General features: G+C 46.0%; 1 protein-coding gene across 1 annotated transcript in view; it reads left to right on the plus strand.

Annotated features, from left to right (window-relative positions):
• Window positions 1-22502, plus strand: part of LOC306825397 (uncharacterized protein) — a 141368-nt gene extending 118866 nt beyond the window's left edge. The window contains exons 9-11 of the mRNA XM_079346115.1: window positions 12784-12957; window positions 21149-21322; window positions 21441-22502. Of these exons, the coding sequence (XP_079202241.1) occupies window positions 12784-12957; window positions 21149-21322; window positions 21441-21447 (355 nt within the window). The 3' untranslated portion in view covers window positions 21448-22502. The remainder of the gene's footprint in view (window positions 1-12783; window positions 12958-21148; window positions 21323-21440) is intronic.
• The last annotated feature ends 710 nt before the right edge of the window (window positions 22503-23212 follow it).

Consider the following 23212-nt stretch of genomic DNA (forward strand, 5'->3'; position numbering starts at 1 on the left):
CGAGTATTTCTGCATGTGGCAGAGCTCAGAGTTATACTGGAAGTCCGAGGTGTACAGGGTGAACAGGACGGGGGAGAGCACGGTCCCCTGTGGTGCTCCAGTGCTGCTGACCACAGTGTCAGATGTGCAGTCCTTCAGTCTGACGTACTGTGGTCTCTCTGTGAGGTAGTCCGTGATCCACCTCACCAGGTGCGAGTCCACCCTCATCTCGGTCAGCTTGTCTCTCAGTAGGAGGGGATGGATGGTGTCGAAAGCGCTTGAGAAATCAAAGAACATGATTCTCATCACGCTGCTCCCTTTGTCCAGATGAGAGTAAGCCCTGTGTAGAAGATAGAGGATGGCATCGTCCACGCCCACCTTTGCCTGGTATGCAAACTGCAGGGGATCCTGTGCGTGTTGTACCTGGGGTCTGAGGTGTTGGAGCAGCAGCCGTTCGAAGGTCTTCATAACGTGGGATGTCAGAGCGATTGGTCTGAAGTCGCCTGGCTCACTGGGGTTCTTCTTCTTGGGGACAGGGGTGAGGCACGAGGTCTTCCAGAGCACAGGAACCTTCCCGAGCCGCAGGCTCATGTTGAACATGTTGTGACTGATGCTGATGCCAACGTTATGGCTGTGACTGATGCTTTTGCCAACGTTATGGCTGTGATTGATGTGACTGATGCTGATGCCAACGATATGGCTGTGATTGATGCTGTTGCCAATGTTATGGCTGTGACTGATGTGACTGATGCTGATGCCAACTTTATGGCTGTGACTGATGTGACTGATGCTGATGCCAACGTTATGGCTGTGACTGATGCTGTTGCCAATGTTATGGCTGTGACTGATGCTGATGCCAACGTTATGGCTGTGACTGATGTGACTGATGCTTATGCCAACGTTATGGCTGTGACTGATGCTGTTGCCAACGTTATGGCTGTGACTGATGTGACTGATGCTGTTGCCAATGTTATGGCTATGACTGATGATGATGCCAACGTTATGGCTGTGACTGATGCTGATGCCAACGTTATGGCTGTGACTGATGATGATGCCAACGTTATGGCTGTGACTGATGATGCTGATGCCAACGTTATGGCTGTGACTGACTGATGCTGATGTGACTGATGCTGTTGCCAACGTTATGGCTGTAACTGATGCTGTTGCCAACGTTATGGCTTTGACTGATGCTGTTGCCAATGTTATGGCTGTGACTGATGCTGATGCCAACGTTATGGCTGTGACTGATGCTGTTGCCAACGTTATGGCTGTGACTGATGCTGTTGCCAACGTTATGGCTGTGACTGATGCTGTTGCCAACGTTATGGCTTTGACTGATGCTGTTGCCAATGTTATGGCTGTGACTGATGCTGATGCCAACGTTATGGCTGTGACTAGATAGATAGATAGATAGATAGATAGATAGATAGATAGATAGATAGATAGATAGATAGATAGATAGATAGATAGATAGATAGATAGATAGATAGATAGATAGATAGATAGATAGATAGATAGATAGATAGATAGAAAGATACTTTATTGATCCCGAGGGAAATTCAAGGCATCCAGTAGCAGTATACAGACAGGCAGGACACAAGACATTAGTTACAATACACACCCGCTGTCCCCCCTCCCCTCTGTATACAAAATCCCCCAAACAAGATATAGCAGCCCCTATGTGACTAAGAATAAACATAATTACATGTTAAACCTGTGCAGTTAGCATTAGCAGTTAGACTTAAAACTAATATAGCATAATGTACATAACCTGTGAGGAGAGAAAAACATGTGTTGGTTAAAAGAGACCTGTAAACAGTTAAAGAGCCTTAGAAACAAAGTGCTGACCTTCTAGAAACTAGTTACATGTGCATGTACAGAGGTGTTTGAGCTTATGCCAGAGGTGTGAGTACAGTCGTTAAACAGTCAATGCAGGAATGTAAATTGGTTCATCAACTTAAAGGAGCAGTGATTTGCATTAAGTGTCCTAGACAATAACCTGAAACCAGGAGTGGTTAGGGTAGTTATCGTTAAGTACCCAACTATTGGGGAGCAGATTAGCATTAAGTGTTGAAGACAATAGAGTGAAACTTGACCTAATTAGGGTGATCATGTCAACCCTTACAGATGTAGCATAACACAACAGTGGGATGAAACCAGACATGATTAGGGTGATTATCTTTAAAGTGACCAGTGCTCAGTAAAGTGACTATCAATATGCATTACAGTGTCCAACTGGGGGCTGACTCTGAGGTCAGCAGTGCAGGTGAGGAGTGAGAAAAAAGTGAAAAAAGATTCCAGGGATCACCGTGCGCTTCTTCCCTGCCGTGACAGTGAAGTGTTATACAGTCTTATGGCCAGGGGGACAAAAGAGTTCTTGAGCCTGTCCGTGGAGCACGACTGTGAGAGCAGTCTTTCGCTGAACATGCTCCTCTGCCCGGTGAAGGTGCTGTGCAGAGGGTGGTGTGTGTTGTCCATGATGGAGAGCATTTTGTCCAGAGACCTCCTCTCCACCACTGTCACCAGTGAGTCCAGCTCTGTGCCCACCACAGAGCCGGCCCTCCTCACCAGTCTGTCCAGGCGTGCTGCGTCCCTCTTCTTGCAGCTTCCTCCCCAGCACACCACTGCGTAGAAGAGGACGCTGGACACCACAGACTGGTAGAACATCTGCAGCAGCTTTTTGCAGATGTTGAAGGACCCCAGCCTTCTCAGGAAGTACAGACGGCTCTGTCCCTTCCTGCAGGTAGTGTCCATGTTAGGCGACCAGTCCAGCTTGTCATCCAGCTGCAGCCCCAGGTACCCGTAGGTCCTGACCACCTCCACGTCGACCCCGCCGATGGAAACAGGTTCAAGATGTGGTTTCTTCCTTCGGAAGTCCACCACCATCTCCTTGGTCTTGGAGGTGTTTAGCTGCAGATGGTTGGCACTGCACCACGTCACAAAGTCCTCGATCAGGCTCCTGTACTCCTCCTCCTGTCCATCCCTGACACAAGCAACTATCGCAGTGTCGTCCGAGTATTTCTGCATGTGGCAGAGCTCAGAGTTATACTGGAAGTCCGAGGTGTACAGGGTGAACAGGACGGGGGAGAGCACGGTCCCCTGTGGTGCTCCAGTGCTGCTGACCACAGTGTCAGATGTGCAGTCCTTCAGTCTGACGTACTGTGGTCTCTCTGTGAGGTAGTCCGTGATCCACCTCACCAGGTGCGAGTCCACCCTCATCTCGGTCAGCTTGTCTCTCAGTAGGAGGGGATGGATGGTGTCGAAAGCGCTTGAGAAATCAAAGAACATGATTCTCATCACGCTGCTCCCTTTGTCCAGATGAGAGTAAGCCCTGTGTAGAAGATAGAGGATGGCATCGTCCACGCCCACCTTTGCCTGGTATGCAAACTGCAGGGGATCCTGTGCGTGTTGTACCTGGGGTCTGAGGTGTTGGAGCAGCAGCCGTTCGAAGGTCTTCATAACGTGGGATGTCAGAGCGATTGGTCTGAAGTCGCCTGGCTCACTGGGGTTCTTCTTCTTGGGGACAGGGGTGAGGCACGAGGTCTTCCAGAGCACAGGAACCTTCCCGAGCCGCAGGCTCATGTTGAACATGTTGTGACTGATGCTGATGCCAACGTTATGGCTGTGACTGATGCTGATGCCAACTTTATGGCTGTGACTGATGTGACTGATGCTGATGCCAACGTTATGGCTGTGACTGATGCTGTTGCCAATGTTATGGCTGTGACTGATGCTGATGCCAACGTTATGGCTGTGACTGATGCTGTTGCCAACGTTATGGCTGTGATTGATGTGACTGATGCTGATGCCAACGATATGGCTGTGATTGATGCTGTTGCCAATGTTATGGCTGTGACTGATGTGACTGATGCTGATGCCAACTTTATGGCTGTGACTGATGTGACTGATGCTGATGCCAACGTTATGGCTGTGACTGATGCTGTTGCCAATGTTATGGCTGTGACTGATGCTGATGCCAATGTTATGGCTGTGACTGATGCTGTTGCCAACGTTATGGCTGTGACTGATGATGATGCCAACGTTATGGCTGTGACTGATGATGCTGATGCCAACGTTATGGCTGTGACTGACTGATGCTGATGTGACTGATGCTGTTGCCAACGTTATGGCTGTGACTGATGCTGTTGCCAACGTTATGGCTTTGACTGATGCTGTTGCCAATGTTATGGCTGTGACTGATGCTGATGCCAACGTTATGGCTGTGACTGATGCTGTTGCCAACAGTTTGGTTGTGACTGATGCTGTTGCCAACGTTATGGCTGTGACTGTGACTGATGCCAACGTTATGGCTGTGACTGATGCTGATGCCAACGTTATGGCTGTGACTGACTGATGCTGATGTGACTGATGCTGTTGCCAACGTTATGGCTGTGACTGATGCTGTTGCCAACGTTATGGCTTTGACTGATGCTGTTGCCAATGTTATGGCTGTGACTGATGCTGATGCCAACGTTATGGCTGTGACTGATGCTGTTGCCAACAGTTTGGCTGTGACTGATGCTGTTGCCAACGTTATGGCTGTGACTGATGTGACTGATGCTTATGCCAACGTTATGGCTGTGACTGATGCTGTTGCCAACGTTATGGCTGTGACTGATGTGACTGATGCTGTTGCCAATGTTATGGCTATGACTGATGATGATGCCAACGTTATGGCTGTGACTGATGCTGATGCCAACGTTATGGCTGTGACTGATGATGATGCCAACGTTATGGCTGTGACTGATGATGATGCCAACGTTATGGCTGTGACTCATGCTGTTGCCAACGTTATGGCTGTAACTGATGATGCTGATGCCAACGTTATGGCTGTGACTGACTGATGCTGATGTGACTGATGCTGTTGCCAACGTTATGGCTGTGACTGATGCTGTTGCCAACGTTATGGCTTTGACTGATGCTGTTGCCAATGTTATGGCTGTGACTGATGCTGATGCCAACGTTATGGCTGTGACTGATGCTGTTGCCAACAGTTTGGTTGTGACTGATGCTGTTGCCAACGTTATGGCTGTGACTGTGACTGATGCCAACGTTATGGCTGTGACTGATGCTGATGCCAACGTTATGGCTGTGACTGACTGATGCTGATGTGACTGATGCTGTTGCCAACGTTATGGCTGTGACTGATGCTGTTGCCAACGTTATGGCTTTGACTGATGCTGTTGCCAATGTTATGGCTGTGACTGATGCTGTTGCCAACAGTTTGGCTGTGACTGATGCTGTTGCCAACGTTATGGCTGTGACTGATGTGACTGATGCTTATGCCAACGTTATGGCTGTGACTGATGCTGTTGCCAACGTTATGGCTGTGACTGATGTGACTGATGCTGTTGCCAATGTTATGGCTATGACTGATGATGATGCCAACGTTATGGCTGTGACTGATGCTGATGCCAACGTTATGGCTGTGACTGATGATGATGCCAACGTTATGGCTGTGACTGATGATGATGCCAACGTTATGGCTGTGACTCATGCTGTTGCCAACGTTATGGCTGTGACTGATGTGACTCATGCTGTTGCCAACGTTATGGCTGTGACTGATGATGATGCCAACGTTATGGCTGTGACTGATGATGTTGCCAACGTTATGGCTGTGACTGATGCTGATGCCAACGTTATGGCCGTGACTCCACATCTAGCGTTGAGATTTCCAACAAAATCCACTATGCCCATTTAAAGATGCTTTGCCACAGAAGAATTACACCTGTGAGCCGAGCATTGAGATTATGTTTGTGAGAGATTTTACACAGAGACCACTTTACCCATTAAATAAGCGATACAACATAAATATACTTGTGATTTGCCAACGATATGGCTGATAATGATTTGCCAACGATATGGCTGATAATGATGATTTGCCAACGATATGGCTGATAATGATGATTTGCCAACGATGTGGCTGTGACTGATGCTTTGTTAACGCTATTGAATTTGCGGAGGACTAGATGCTGCTGCTCGTTTAAGGACCTGCCATGCTTTCCTTTAACGTAGATGAAATCCAACTTATAATGATTCACTGCAAAGATTAATAAGCAAAATGAGACCTTTCATGACAGAAAAAAGAAAAACAACATGGTTAGAAATAATTAAACCACTAAACATTTGATACTTAAGATCCTCCTTGTATTTAAGTGAGTAGTACAAAATATCCTAAATTCAGAATATTTGATTAAAACGAGAAATAACAAAGTTTTCAAAAGCAAACAAATGGTAGAATTCTGAAGACCACTGCCACCAGGTGTTTGGGTTAGACAAGGTTTAAGAGAACTTTGCGCTCGATGATAGAAGTTGATTCTGGACGCACAGGAGAGGAAAATGCTGAATTGCTTGTTTTCTATTCTGAATGAAATAGCTTGATAGTGCGATGGATTAGAACATCTTTTCCCACAGAGTCCTCTATGCCCTGTAAATATCAGTTGCCGCCGAAAGAGATATGCCTGTGAAATGCGTTTCCAGCATGAACATTGCTTGTGTTGAGATGAGTTGTCGACAAGATTGCTTGCTCTGAGATGCGATTCTTGATTTAGAATTTGCTAAACCGGTTTGCTTGTGTTGCCAGCAGAAACAGCTTACGTTAATTATTTCAGAATAATTTGATTTATGTAACTGAGTAACTTGATGCTGTTTTTTTTTTTTTCTTCATGCCCTCCTTGAGAGGAGATAGGAACCACAACTTTTGTTGTAATTCACTGTGAAAGAAAATAACGAACATTAAACCTTTGGACACAAGGGAAAACAACTTTTTTGGTTAAACTTTTAAGCCAACAAACCACTTGATACTTACATGCCACTGTAGTTTTAAATTTTACACAGAGCCTAAATTTCCACGATATTATTACTAGATTTTTTTTTTTGTAATCGTGAAATTCAGTAACCTTCGACCACCAGGTATTTGCATCGACTTGCCATGAGTTGACGAGATCTTTGAGTTTTAATGGTATCAGTTATTTCAGGACATACAGAGGTAACTGCAGAAACATGAATGGCTCAATTGCGGAGACAAGCCTTACATTGCTGCAGAAGTTGCTTCACCTATTTGAAATGAATGACCTGAATAATTTTTTTTATTCTATTTTTTTTTAAGAGAACTACGTTAAATGATGAATGAACCAAGATTTTTACATGGGATTAATATGTTTGCTATGATTTAATTTGAAATTAAATGAACTATAGTGATTGAAGTTCATTTCCGGTTTTATTTTCAAAGGACGATACTCTATTTCTGGTAGTTCGTGAATTCCGTTTACATGAAACATTGTAAACAAGAAATAGCCATGCTGGATGACTTAAAGAGCAGTGTGTGTTTATTCTGATATCTGAGATTCTGATTCGGAGATAACAGAACAACATCATATGATCGACGTTACAATCTGAAATAACGGAAATTAGCCGGTGGATGAGTAATATTATCCGGATTTGAAAACACGAGAGCTGCGTCCCACCTGAAGAATACCTGCAGGTTGAGGACGACTTCCTACCAGTGAGAAGCTGCTGCGTTTTTGTTTTGCCGACTAGCTGCTTGAGTGGGTTGATTGCATGGAAATAGCCACGGAGCATGAGGTTGATCAGCGATGAAACTGCAGCTGAAAGTCCCCAGAATTCGACAGGTACGTTACCGACTGACCTTGCATCAAATGGGATGAAAATACTCGTAACGAGTGCGAAGCCAGCTTGAAAGAACTAGGGAAGAAAAAGGATCATATTTAAAAGGAGAGCTGAACGATGATAGGCCGAAAAAGAAGGAGGAATGCTGCGCCATTGGTTAGATGAGGTCCGGTGACAGAACAGCTGATTAACCCATGGACGGCCCAAACTGACAGCTCGAGAATGACAGCGGAAATGAGATAGTGTTAAAAAAGGGTGACTGAGAAACCTGATTGTGGATCACTTAAAGTCTTCCTTACTGAACTTTCGCTCAGCTTCATATGTATAAGGAAGGCACACCAACTTTCTCATACAACCTGCAATGGTGCGTGTTGTGGAATTTTTCCCATTACCAACGAGTGAAAATGAAGAGTCCATCCATCCATCCATTTTCTGCGGCTTATCCGGGGCCGGGTCGCGGGGGCAGCAGTCTAAGCAGAGACACCCAGACTTCCCTCACCCCAGACACCTCCTCCAGCTCTTCCGGTGGGACCCCAAGGCGTTCCCAAGCCAGCCGAGAGACATAGTCTCTCCAGCGTGTCCTGGGTCTACCCCGAGGCCTCCTCCCGGAGGGACATGCCCGGAACACCTCCCTAGGGAGGCGTCCAGGGGGCATCCGGACCAGATGCCCGAACCACCTCAACTGACTCCTCTCGATGTGGAGGAGTAACGGCTCTACTCCGAGCTCCTCCCTGGTGACCGAGCTCCTCACCCTATCTCTAAGGGTGCGCCCAGCCACCCTACGGAGGAAGCCCATTTCGGCCGCTTGTATCCGAGATCTCGTTCTTTCGGTCATGACCCAAAGCTCATGACCATAGGTGAGGGTAGGAACGAAGATCGACCGGTAAATCGAGAGCTTCGCCTTTCGGCTTAGCTCCTTCTTCACCACGACGGACCGATACAGCGACCGCATGACTGCAGACGCCGCACCGATCCGTCTGTCGATCTCGCACTCCATCTTCCCCCCACTCGTGAACAAGACCCCGAGATACTGGAGATACTCCTCCACCTGGGGCAAGGACTCCCCACCGACTCGAAGAGGGCAAACCACCTTTTTCCGGTCGAGAACCATGGCCTCAGATTTAGAGGTGCTGATCCTCATCCCAGCCGCCTCACACTCGGTAGCGAACCGCCCCAGTGCACGCTGGAGGTCCAGGTTCGATGGAGCCAACAAGACCACATCATCTGCAAAAAGCAGAGACGAGATCCTGTGGTCCCCGAACCGGACCCCCTCCGGCCCCTGGCTGCGCCTAGAAATTCTGTCCATAAAAGTAATGAACAGAACCGGTGACAAAGGGCAGCCCTGCCGAAGGCCAACGCGCACCGGGAACAGGTCCGACTTACTGCCGGCAATGCGAACCATACTCCTGCTCCGGTTGTACAAGGACCGGACCGCCCTTAGCAAAGGGCCCCGAACCCCATACTCCCAGAGCACCCCCCACAGGGCTCCGCGAGGGACACGGTCGAATGCCTTCTCCAGATCCACAAAGCACATGTGGATTGGTTGGGCAAACTCCCATGAACCCTCGAGCACCCGCTGGAGAGTGTAGAGCTGGTCCAGTGTTCCACGGCCAGGACGAAAACCGCATCGTTCCTCTTGAATCCGAGGTTCGACGATCAGCCGGATCCTCCTCTCCAGAACCCTGGAATAGACTTTCCCAGGGAGGCTGAGGAGTGTGATTCCCCGGTAGTTGGAACACACCCTCCGGTCCCCCTTCTTGAAAAGAGGGACCACCACCCCGGTCTGCCAGTCCAGAGGTACTGTCCCCGACCTCCACGCGATGTTACAGAGACGTGTCAACCATGACAGCCCCTGCACATCCAGAGACTTAAGATACTCAGGGCGAATCTCATCCACCCCCGGAGCCTTGCCGCCAAGGAGCTTGCCAACTACCTCGGTGACTTCGGCTTGGGTGATGGACGAGTCTACCTCTGAGAACTCAGCCTCTGCTCCCTCGGTGGGAGACGTGACGGTGGGATTGATAGATAGATAGATAGATAGAGATAGATAGATACTTTATTGATCCCGAGGGAAATTCAAGGCATCCAGTAGCAGTATACAGACAGGCAGGACACAAGACATTAGTTACAATGGGAGGAGATCCTCGAAGTATTCCTTCCACCGTCCGACGACATCCCCAGTTGAGGTCAGCAGCTCCCCACCTCCACTGTAAACAGTGTTGGTGAAGCACTGTTTCCCCCTCCTGAGGCGACGGACGGTTTGCCAGAATTTCCTCGAGGCCGACCGAAAGTCCTCCTCCATGGCCTCCCCGAACTCCTCCCAGGCCCGAGTTTTTGCCTCCACGACCGCCCGGGCTGCGGAACGCCTGGCCTGCCGGTACCCGTCAGCTGCCTCAGGAGTCCTATGCGCTAGCAACGCCCGATAGGACTCCTTCTTCAGCTTGACGGCCTCCCTTACTTCCGGTGTCCACCACCGGGTTCGGGGATTGCCGCCACGACAGGCACCAGAGACCCTGCGACCACAGCTCAGAGCAGCTGCTTTGACAATGGAGGTGGAGAACATGGTCCACTCGGACTCAATGCACCCAGCCTCCCCCGGGATCTGCGAAAAGCTCGTCCGGAGGTGGGAGTTGAAGACCTCACTAAGAGAGGGTTCAGCCAGGCGTTCCCAGCAGACCCTCACTACACTTTTGGGCCTGCCGAGTCTGACCGGCTTCCTCCCCTGCCAGCGCATCCAACTCACCACCAGGTGGTGATCAGTTGACAGCTCAGCCCCTCTCTTCACCCGACTGTCCGAGACACACGGCCGAAGGTCAGATGACACGACCACAAAGTCTATCATCGACCTCCGGCCTAGGGAGTCCTGGTGCCACGTGCACTTATGGACATCCCTGTGCTCGAACATGGTGTTCGTTATGGACAAACTGTGACTAGCACAGAAGTCCAATAACAGAACACCACTCTGGTTCAGATCAGGGAGGCCGTTCATCCCAATCACCCCACTCGGCCACGTGAGCGTTGAAGTCCCCCAGTAGAACAATGGAGTCCCCAGTCGGAGCACTGTCCAGCACCCCTCCCAGGGACTCCAAGAAGGCCGGGTACTCCAAACTGCCGTTCGGGCCGTAGGCCAAGACGACAGTGAGAGACCTGTCCCCTACCCGAAGGCGCAGGGACACGACCCTCTCGTTCACTGGGGTGAACTCCAACACCTGGTGGCTGAGCTGGGGGGCTATGAGCAAGCCCAATCCAGCCCGCCGCCTCTCACCGCGGGCAACTCCAGAGAAGTAGAGAGTCCAGCCCCTCTCGAGGAGCTGGGTTCCAGAGCCCAAGCAGTGCGTGGAGGTGAGCCCGACTATATCTAGCCGGTACCTCTCAACCTCCTGCACAAGCTCAGGTTCCTTCCCCCCCAGTGAGGTGACGTTCCATGTACCAAAAGCCAGAAGCTGCATCCGGGGATCGGGTCGCCGAGGCCCCCTGCCATCGACTGCCGCCCGATCCACATTGCACCCGACCCCTACGGCTTCCTCTGTGGGTGGTGGGTCCACAGGAGGACGGGCCCGCGTCATCCTTTCGGGCTGAGCCCGGCCGGGCCCCACGGGCAAAAGCCCAGCCACCAAGCGCTCTCCTGCGGGCCCCAACCCCAGGCCTGGCTCCAGGGTGGGGCCCCGGCTCCGCCATGCCGGGCGAAGTCACGGTCCTTGTTGGTGTTCCTCTCATAGGGGTTTTGTGAACTGCTTTTGGTCGGACCCTTCACCTAGGACCTGTTTGCCTTGGGTGACCCTGCTGGGGGCTCAAAGCCCCCGACAACATAGCTCCTAGGGTCATTCGGGTGCTCAAACTCCCCCACCACGATAAGGTAAAGAGTGAGAAGATCTATTCAGAAAAGAACCCCAAGATGGATCTGGTCTCAATGAACATTTATTCAAAGGCAGAATCAGCGTTGGAAGACCCCTCTCTCACACGGTGAGGAGAGAAAGAGGCCCTGAGAAAAGGCAAACATGAACACTTATACATTTCCATCACACTACATAGAGCACTCCCCCATCACGCCACATAGAGCCACTGCCCACCTGGCAGGGCACCATCTATCCCCCAGTGTGAGAGAAGACACTACATGACTATTTAGCATCTCCCAAGGCTGAGAAGGAGATCTCCTGGTGAGAAAGAGCCTGGGTGACTCTTCCCACATGTACAGAGAGAAACAGAATAAAGGGAGCGAAATGATGGAAAACAAAGCACCCGATAGGCTGTGCATGTAGTATTCTAAGACATTTCACATACATTTTATATGATAGATTCTATGAGACCTTTGTACATATAGTACACATGGAGTAACATTTTGATGATGACTTGTGCCAGTGTGGAGACAATGATACAGCTTTGAGGTAATTACCGGATTTCACCGAGGTTTTTGGATGATCAGGCTGCTTCCTGCACCAGCGTGTGCTGCCATTGCCCGTGGGGCTGAGGCCATTGGAGTGGAGATGACATTCTCCTTTTGAGTTGAATCTGATTGAAGCAGCGTCTCCAGCTGCCCACATGAACACGCATATTTGAGCGTATATTGCAGCGTGAGCCTGAAGAAACAGAATGACTGTTTTAAGCGTTTGACAGCAGCAGGTTGATTGGTTGAGAAAGTTGGTGGCAGAGTCTGGTTGGTTAATTCCAGGATGATACACGCCCAAAATCAGCTGCTCAGCAGAGAGAGAGAGAGACATAGTAGTAGGGGGTGTGGTTTCAGAATGAATGAAAGAATTACACCAGTCTTCCTGTCTGAACTCACACTGAGCTCCATTAAATGTTCAAAACTGAAGACACAAGATTATCTGAACTGACATATATTTGATTATGAAGTACACACACACACACACACACACACACACACACACACACACACACACACAGACACACAGTCCCAGGTGTGTGTAGCTCAGTAGAGTAGTGGGTGTGTAATCTTGACTGAGATCAGTAACATGTTGGTGTCTTTATTGACATGAACAGCTGGATGAATGTTTGGATGATGTCTGTAGAAAGCTGACATTTGAATGATCCACAATAACACAATGACAAAGTCTCTCTACTTATTTTAGGGACACACTCACTGATTGGACCTAGTTATGTTCTTATCATCTCATTCATCATTCTTTTTATTCTCTTCTTTTATTCTTTATTCAGTTTGTGGAGCTGCAGTTTGTCAGAGATCAGCTGTTCGTCTCTGGCCTCAGCTCTGAAGTCCAACCCCTCCCATCTCAGACTTCTGGACCTGAACAACAACAAGCTGCAGGATTCAGGAGTGAAGCTGCTGAGTGATTTTCTGCAGAGTCCAAACTGTAGACTGGAGACTCTGAGGTCAGTTCACTTCTTCTCTGTTTGTGTTTTACATCTCATGTGTTTGATTATCAGCTGAAACATTTTCATGTTCACATGTTTCTGACCTCCATGAAGTTTTAGATTGAATGCTGTTCATGTTGATTTTCTTGTTTGAATCTGCATCATCAACAAATCTGATTTTTACCAAAATCCTTTAAATGGAGTTTTATTCAAGTGCTAACAAGTGCTTACCCACACTTCAGATACTTTTTCTGAACTCTTCATTTCAAAATAGAACACATCTTTCTCTTCACACACTTTCTTTACCAAAACACTGGAAATCTGACTCAAAATTAATTTATTCTGTCAAAGAACAACACCTGTTTTACAAGGTACATGCAGTCAATCAAAGTACACTAGGTTTTAAAATGCTGGTTATTGTTGACATTACACAAACTGCATAGACTTCTTTGTTTCAGTTTTACAGGTATTTGCATGCAAAACATGCAATCCAGCGTTTTTACACTAAGTGTATTGGTTGGGAACTGTATGTCCACATGTTCACATTCAAAAGCATTCCATCAGTTCAACAACATTAAGACTCAGCGCCCCACGTGATGCTAGCAGCCAATCAAACTGCATCTCCACTCTGACTCTGTGAAACAGTGCTGAGTTATAAAGGTATAGTGCACGCTGAATGCACGTGCAGCAGGAGGAGGCAGATACACACCCGTCTAATAATGAGCAGGATGATTATATGAAGGGTCTCATGTTGTCAAAGATAAGTCAAGAGAGAACTTGTTTAGTGGAGTCAAAAAGTTCATTTCGGACCCTGAGCGCCGCTGACGAGGTGGTCCACACGAGTATTAAATACTGTAAATGATTAACTGCAGCAGTTGGGCAGGGTGACATCCGAGAACACACACACTTTTGAAATGTCTTATTTCCACTGTTAGCATAAATGAATGTGCTTTAACGTTGCTAAATTAGCATTACAGCTATCAATCACTCAAATTAGCTTTATTTCATAACTTTTAAATCACATGTAATTCAGTGGGCTTGACAGGTTGATTAAACAGCTAAAATGGACAGAAATAGACTGTTTCAAACGTGTGTTGTCCTCTTTTTACAGGAGTAACTATGTCAGAGACATGCATATTCAAAAATGAGTGGATGGAAGAAAATAACTGAGCTGCAGAGTAAACTGAAATGAAACAAAAGAAATTGCTTTTCAGTGATTTATTGAAAATATACAAAACATTTTAATTGTAGTGCACCAGAGAAAGTACCAGTAAGAGAAAAGAGCGGGTTGAGTTAGGAATTGCCTCGTTGAACATTGCTGTAATCTGTGGGTGTGTTTGTATTATTCTAAGATACATTTGTCATCATTATTTTTCAAAGATAAAACTGAGAAAGAATCTGGTTAAATGCAAGTTAAAAACTGCAGTAAAGAACACTTCCAGAGAAAGAGGGGGACGGGGGAGTGTGTACGACGTGATAACTTGAGTCTTTAGTGGCTGAAAACTTCCTGGAAAAGTCCTGGAAAAGTCCTGGAAAATTATTTCAGGGAAAGAGTGGGAACCCTGCAGGAAACATGACAGATGAACCGTCACATGAATGATTGTCATTATCAGCACATCATCACCATTACTTACTGTATGTTTATACTCTGGTGCCAAGAAGGCAGACTATCAGACAGAATGCTATTTGGACTTTCAGAATAAAAGACAGTCTTAAGATAACTTCAAGAACTCCTGTCGTGGAAATTCTCCTTTGTGAGGTGGAGAGTTGCTAAATCTCAGAAGAACTTCAGACTTCGTCGCTTGAATCAGATCTCTTTAATAACACGCAGCGTGGAGAGGAGGCCGCAGTCTGCAGCGTTCTCTCTCGAACCTTCACATTCAATTCCTTATATGCAATCCAGAGAGGAGGTTACCTTACAGTGACAAATGGTGGTAAAACATTATCTTTACATAACAATGATTCTTTGATGTAGGTGTATCCTGTCCTTCTGGAGACAGTGGCTCTTTGCTGATAATGAAATGACATCTGTATTTACATTTGTATGGTACTGTCTGAGAAGGAGGATGCCCTCCTGTGGCTCTCTGGCACCTCTGTTCTTACAGACCATTTGGTGGCTCCAGGAAGTCTACGTAATTTCTCACATTCCTCCCTTTTGACATAAAGTGTCAACACAACATTTGTAAAAATTATCATACAAAATCATTAGAACTGACTGTTTGTTACAGTGAAAATGAATGAAACAAATAAAACAAAAAACAAATGAGAAAAGAACAAAATAGGCAACTTTTGTAGTTGAAGCAGTTCTCTGTGGCAGGTTTTAGTTCATGTCCTTTTTGAATGTTTTGATCCTGTGTTGGTTCTCGTGTCTTCTTCTGCTGTTGTACACAGTCCACGTTTACCCTTCTGTAAGAGATTGGGTGTCTAAGTATCAGTATACATGACATCAGTTTGATGAGTGCAAGTGAATCAGTTGGTGATGTAAACAATTATGAATATATGAGGACGTTTGGAGTCCAAATTTTGCTCTGCTGTAAGCCAGGATTGGCAACAGCCATTGTGGTGACCAAAACAACGATGAGGATCACAGCCAAAATCGTCCAACGGCGTCCTCTCTCAGCACTCCGAAGGTGAGGTCGTTCTTCCTTCAGTGGCATGGCTCGGAAAAGGTTTGCAGAAGTCCCCAGGTCCCCAGAAGGACCGCTTTCACACTTGGGAAGATCAACTTGAAAAACATGGTTATCCACCCTTATCCAAACTTTTGAAGCATAGAGATTTTTTTGAGGGAAAAACATCATTTTGGACAGATAAAAAGCATTTGTAGAGTGGGGGAGACAGGTGAAAGAGCAGCAGTCTTAGGAGCTTCATCTCCCAGTGACTCTGGGTCATTAGCACCTGTATGAGCTACATTTACATACTGCTACTGACGCAGGCAGAAGAAATGCAGACAACAGATTAATGATTAGATTCTGTGAGCAATAGGTTTTTGCTGTAGACATAAGAAAACCTTGATTCTACATAGTGCATGGAAAATATCATACATTAAAGACATATTGAGAGTCAGTATGTACTGTGATATCCTTCCCGGTTCCTAGAATGAAAACAAAAGTTATTACAATAGTTCAGCTGCCTGAGCAGACAGGTTAGCACGGTTAGTACATATATGAGACACAAGGGGATCCATCTGTTGGATCTCATAGCAAAAACATCTATAAAGAAAACAAAGTCAAGGTTAATGAGAGGAGTGTCAAAGAGTGCATCTCTTTTGACACAGACGGGTGTGGTTCTCCATCTTGGGCTGTAAGGAGAAAGGTTTAAGGTTAAGACTGTACCTCATTTTAAAAGTTACATGAGCCATAAAACCATTCCATTCAGACACAAAAAGATTTAAAAAAGGTTGGTAGTGTCTGGTAGTCATAGACAGAGGGAACTCGATAAAGCTTGTTTCAAGTCAGTTGAAGCTTTATCTGTGTCAGGAGTTCAAGTCAAAAAAGTCAATCATGGCCAAATGTCTACCCCCATATGTGGGGGTCTGGAGATCTCCATAATTTTATAGCATCCATGGACAACAATAGCCTGTTAAAACCAATTAGGCAACTGTTTGTTTATTTTTGCAGTTTTTTTTTTAACATCCAAGATTGTGGATGTAATCAGGACAAAATCTGTGAACTTCCGGAGTAAAATAATGCATTTTTCGAAACAAAAATAGTTTGCAACTTGTCCTGCAAACTTTAGGACCGTTTTCTGCCAGAAAACAAAAATGGACAAACAACAACACTGTCTCAGCTTGACAATGCCTCTGAATAGGAAAACATATACACAAACATTGTCAACATACTGAACAAGTGTATTAAGCCGGGGCCCCACCCTGGAGCCAGGCCTGGGCTTGGGGCCCGCAGGAGAGCACCTGGTGGCCGGGCCTTTGCCCGTGGGGCCCGGCTGGGTGAAGCCCGAAAGGACGATGCGGGCCCGTCTTCCTGTGGACCCACCATCCACAGAGGAAGCCGTAGGGGTCGGGTGCAGTGTGGATCGGGCGGCAGTTGACGTGGAACGTGACCTCACAGGAGGTTGAGAGGTACCGGCTAGATATAGTCTGGCTGAACCCTCTGTTAGGGAGGTCTTCAACTCCCACCTCTGGACGAGCTTTTCACAGATCCCGGGGGAGGCTGGGGGCATTGAGTCCGAGTGGACCATGTTCTCCACCTCCATTGTCAAAGCAGCTGCTCTGAGCTGTGGTCGCAGGGTCTCTGGTGCCTGTCGTGGCGGCATTACCCGAACCCGGTGGTGGACACCGAAAGTAAGGGAGGCCGTCAAGCTGAAGAAGGAGTCCTATCGGGCGTTGCTAGCGCATAGGACTCCTGAGGCAGCTGACGGGTACCGGCAGGCCAGGCGTTCCGCAGCCCGGGCGGTCGTGGAGGCAAAAACTCGGACCTGGGAGGAGTTCGGGGAGGCCATGGAGGAGGACTTTCGGTCGGCAAACCGTCCGTTGCCTCAGGAGGGGGAAGCAGTGCTTCACCAACACTGTTTACAGTGGAGGTGGGGAGCTGCTGACCTTAACTGGGGATGTAGTCGGACGGTGGAAGGAATACTAAATCAATAAAATTCAAAATTGTTTAAAGTTTTATTTATCATTACAGTGTTAGTTGCAATGTTTATTCTTTCACAGTCAAATCAGTGTTTTCTGTGTGTGTGTGTGTGTGTGTGTGTGTGTGTGTGTGTGTGTGTGTGTGTGTGTGTGTGTGTGTCTGTGCTTGCTCACTACTCTGACCTTCCTCCGCTGTCTCCTCTGGCTGTGTCAAGGGGAATCCTGGAGAATGAACAGACACCTTCAGGTGGTGCATGTGACCAGGATTCTTCTGGATCTTGTCCTTCTTGCAGACTAAACTCAGGGTTCCCATCGCCTTCCCTCTTGTAGCATCGTTCTTGGACTCAGTGCTGTTGCACTTTCAGTTCGATATGGACCCAGTCTTCTTCTCCTTTTGCTTTTATTTTCAGGCTGCAACCTCTGTCCAAGATTATGTGGCCCACCAATCTCAAAGACTGGTCTTTGTGTCAGGTGTTTCCTCTCCAACCTCCTTCATGTTGTTCGGTTGACATGGCCTGTGTAAAAATTCTTTCTTGGAGAAACAGGGTTACTTGTTTAGGAGATAGAAAGAAGGCTTTTAAATCAGGGTGTGTTGGTCGCCCCCCTTCTTTCTAAGAGTCATTCTGGTGTGCTTGACCTCATGTGGAGAAGGTGTTGCTGAAGAGTTGTAGGTGTGGAGACAGCAGGGAGGAGGTCCACATCTTAAAATCCAACCTTACATTCTTAACTGTCCTTCTTTTCTTACTTAAACCCTCATTTCTCATTCCTTTCAATCTCTTTATCTTTTCTTCCCTACTTTCATTTTTACCTTTTAGTCTAACATACTCAACGCCATCATAAACATTCTGTGCTTGATTTTCTTTTAATGGAAGACATCTCATGTGTGACAAAATGCTAAAGTTGAACATCTTTAATCACATATTCCCCATGTGTCTGCTCTTAATTGAGCAGAGCCTGTCAGAAAAGGAAAAAGTCAGATATAATTTTTATTTTCCCCGTTTTGTTTCTCATGTTTTCAGTGACTCACTGGGACAGATGTGCTTAAATGTTCAATGGGCTTATCACTCACACAACTTCACAATCACACTGATCTTCCCATACAGTGTATGGTTGGATCTTATCAAACACACACTAACTTTGAGCAACATATTCAGCCAGGTGGTTTGTATGACACATTCGTTCCAAGCAACCACCCTGATAGCATACAATCTGTACACTAGACACTGAATGTCGCAAACAAAGGTTTTGTTATTTGTTATCACTCACACGGCCATTTTATTGTAGTGGGGCCATATATATATAATAATCGTTGTTTCGCATGTTTTATTCTTTAAGTGCAGACAGCCTCGTGCTGTTCGTTAGATATTTTAGTTTCATTTTTTCTTTTTCTTAACTTTTCTCGTTTCAAAACATACTTCACATAAACCTCCAAGACCGGGCTGACACAGGCTTTACATGGGTAACGCTTCTAACATGAGCCTTTAACACACAATTTAACGCACATAACATGAACATCCAAGACCAGCTTTTACATGGGGAAAACAAGCTCCACATGAGCTCTCAAGGCGTCCATAAACACACAGCTTTATATGGACCCAACGCATAACTGAAACCACCCCAAAGGACTTAAATTATGTTTCAGCTACCTAGGCTTTTATAAATTGAGCAAATGATAATCCAACACAGTACTCACTTAAATGAAGCGTCCGCTGTCTGCACCAGTGCCTGACGTCAGGTGGGATCCAAAATCTCTGTTTGTCGGAGCAGAATTTTCCCCGCAGCTTCCTTCAGTCCAGGCTCAGGTAGCAATCAGCAGAACGTCCATCCCATCCTTGTCGCCAAATATGTCGTGGAAATTCTCCTTTGTGAGGTGGAGAGTTGCTAAATCTCAGAAGAACTTCAGACTTCGTCGCTTGAATCAGATCTCTTTAATAACACGCAGCGTGGAGAGGAGGCCGCAGTCTGCAGCGTTCTCTCTCGAACCTTCACATTTCAAATCCTTATATGCAATACAGAGAGGAGGTTACCTTACAGTGACAAATGGTGGTAGAACATTATCTTTATATTACAATGATTCTTTGATGTAGGTGTATCCTGTCCTTGTGGAGACAGTGGCTCTTTGCTGATAATGAAAGGACATCACAGAGCACTTCCCCATCATGCCACATAGAGCCACTGCCCACCTGGCAGAGCACCATCTATCCCCTAGTGTGAGAGAAGACACTACATGACTATTTAGCATCTCCCAAGGCTGAGAAGGAGATCTCCTGGTGAGAAAGAGCCTGGTGACTCTTCCCACATGTACAGAGAGAAACAGAATAAAGGGAGCGAAATGATGGAAAACAAAGCACCCGATAGGCTGTGCATGTCGTATTCTAAGACATTTCACATACATTTTATATGACAGATTCTATGAGACCTTTGTACATATAGTACACATGGAGTAACATTCTCCATAGCATGAGTTTGGAAACCAGTGTTTGAAACAAATCGTAATGCTGCATGATCTACAGAATCTAGCATTTTCAAAGATGATGAATTTGCATGCTGATCTAAAATATCACCATAGTCAATAACAGGTCAAAGAACCGCTTGAACATTCTCTTCCTGGCACCAAAAGAAAAACATTTATTTCTATACAAGAAACCCATTTTCATTTGTAGTTTCTTAGTAAGACACTCAATGTGACGTTTGAAAGAGAGATTTTCTTGGAGGAAGAAACCCAGGTATTTGTAGGTTGCAAGTCTCTCAATCACTTTGTTGTTATTCTTGAAGCAGACTGTATTGTGAGTGAGAGGCGCTGTCACTGAGAAACCACATTTATGCCAGTGTGGAGACAATGATACAGCTTTGAGGTCATTACCGGATTTCACCGATTTTTTGGATGATCAGGCTGCTTCCTGCACCAGCATGTGCTGCCATTGCCCGTGGGGCTGAGGCCATTCGAGTGGAGATGACATTCTCCTTTTGAGTTGAATCTGATTGAAGCAGCGTCTCCAGCTGCACACATGAACACGCATATTTGAGCGTATATTGCAGCGTGAGCTTGAAGAAACAGAATGACTGTGGAAGAGAGAGAGTTTTAAGTGTTTGACAGCAGCAGGTTGATTGGTTGAGAAAGTTGGTGGCAGAGTCTGGTTGGTTAATTCCAGGATGATACACGCCCAAAATCAGCTGCTCAGCAGAGAGAGAGAGAGACATAGTAGTAGGGGGTGTGGTTTCAGAATGAATGAAAGAATTACACCAGTCTTCCTGTCTGAACTCACGCTGAGCTCCATTAAATGTTCAAAACTGAAGACACGATATTATCTGAACTGACATGTGATTATGAAGCACACACACACACACACACACACAGACAGTCCCAGGTGTGTGTAGCTCAGTAGAGTAGTGGGTGTGTAATCTTGACTGAGATCAGTAACATGTTGGTGTCTTTATTGACATGAACAGCTGGATGAATGTTTGGATGATGTCTGTAGAAAGCTGACATTTGAATGATCCACAATAACACAATGACAAAGTCTCTCTACTTATTTTAGGGACACACTCACTGACTGGACCTAGTTATGTTCTTATCATCTCATTCATCATTCTTTTTAATCTCTTCTTTTATTCTTTATTCAGATTGAGGAGATGCAGTTTGTCAGAGATCAGCTGTTCTTCTCTGGCCTCAGCTCTGAAGTCCAACCCCTCCCATCTGAGAGAGCTGAACCTGAACAACAACAAGCTGCAGGATTCAGGAGTGAAGCTGCTGAGGGACCTTCAGAAGGATCCAGACTACAGACTGGAGACTCTGGGGTATGTAAAGGGTTAAGTTGAGTCCGTCCTGGTCTCTGCTGATTATTATAATAATAACAATGATCTTATATGATTATAACTCATGATTTCTCTGATTTATGTCTTTTTATATCAACAGCTGTTAGTGAGTGTTTAAAGAGAGGATCCTGTTGTTCCTGACGATCACAGAGCTGGAAGCAGCAGCAGCTGGTGTTTGGTGAGTCTGTAACTGGGCCGTGTTACTGGGAGACTGACGGACCAATCACAGCTCAGATGAGTCTCAGTGCTGCAGTCTGAGCTGCTCTGAGATCAGCTCCACCGTCACACACAGGACCATGACCTCGGACTGTTTTCTATTCTCATATTCTGAACTTAAACTGCTTCATGACTCAACGAGCCAAGATGAACTCTTTGGATATAAATGTTTGTGTTACAGCACCACCCTGTGGACATGTGCAGTGCTGCACTCTTATTCACAGATAACAGTAGAAGTTGATGCCACCTGTTAAAGTGGGAAGTTGTGTTTGTAACCACGAGTCGTTGGTCGTCTGATAATAAATCAGTCGTCTCTTTGTTGGATCCAAACAAAGAGGAGGCTTCACTGAGTTTTTAAAAGAACTACAAACATGGATGTCTGGATCCAGGTGCAGACTCAGCACCTGAATATTGCTTCCTTTATAGCCTCCTTTAGGAAACACTGGAGCATCCTTTACCAAAGGAGATAAGAAAGTGCCGACCCACAATTCATTGCAGCTGCAACTTTTAAAGCGACTGGCTCATCCGACCCGTATCGGAGCGTTCAGGTAAACTAAGGATCTGTGAGAGGAGACATGTGGACACAATCTGCATATTGATTTGACTTATAATTATTTACAGCCTTTGTGTTTATTTCATTTCTTTTTATTGTGTGAAGAAGGTGAACTTTGCTTATATACATTCTTGTATCATGTTTGTGGAGATGATTTGATGTGATTTGATGATTTAATAGGAGAAATTGTAACAAGCCAATAAAACCTTGTTTATAAAAACAGAAAAGAGACGCAGATCATAGAAGTTAGCTCTGTAATAATTTACCTAACGCATTTCCTAAGTCCTTTATGAAGTTTCCTAACACCTTTCCTAAGTCCTTTGTGAAGTCTCCTAACACCTTTCCTAAGTCCTTTATGAAGTCTCCTAACACCTTTCCTAAGTCCTTTATGAAGTCACCTAACACCTTTCACTAAGTCCTTTATGAAGTCTAACACCTTTCCTAAGTCCTTTATGAAGTCACCTAACACCTTTCACTAAGTCCTTTATGAAGTCTCCTAACACCTTTCCTAAGTCCTTTATGAATTCTCCTAACACCTTTCCTAAGTCCTTTATGAAGTCTCCTAACACCTTTCCTAAGTCCTTTATGAATTCTCCTAACACCTTTCCTAAGTCCTTTATGAAGTCTCCTAACACCTTTCACTAAGTCCTTTATGAAGTCTAACACCTTTCCTAAGTCCTTTATGAAGTCACCTAACACCTTTCACTAAGTCCTTTATGAAGTCTCCTAACACCTTTCCTAAGTCCTTTATGAATTCTCCTAACACCTTTCCTAAGTCCTTTGTGAAGTCTCCTAACACCTGTTGAAAGATCCCAGATGATTCACCTCACCGGTCTGAAGCGAGGGAGACTGCTCATCGTCAACAGCTGAAAGCTCGGCTGACACTTTGACCCCCTCACAGGAGAATTTCCCCTCAAGCTGAGTTCAGGCTGAATTTAGCTAATCACAAGTCATATTTTAACTTTTATAAACCTTATCATAAAAAGTTGATGTGTATTACATGCATAATGTGTACTTATAACATTGTAAGGAGTGTCATATTATTATGTGTTAGAATAGTTGGCGCTTGTGTAAGTGCAGGCTGTAAATCTTATTGGGGGTCC

This window comes from Symphodus melops (genome assembly GCF_947650265.1).
Source record: "Symphodus melops genome assembly, chromosome: 6".
In the NCBI taxonomy this organism is placed as follows: domain Eukaryota; kingdom Metazoa; phylum Chordata; class Actinopteri; order Labriformes; family Labridae; genus Symphodus; species Symphodus melops.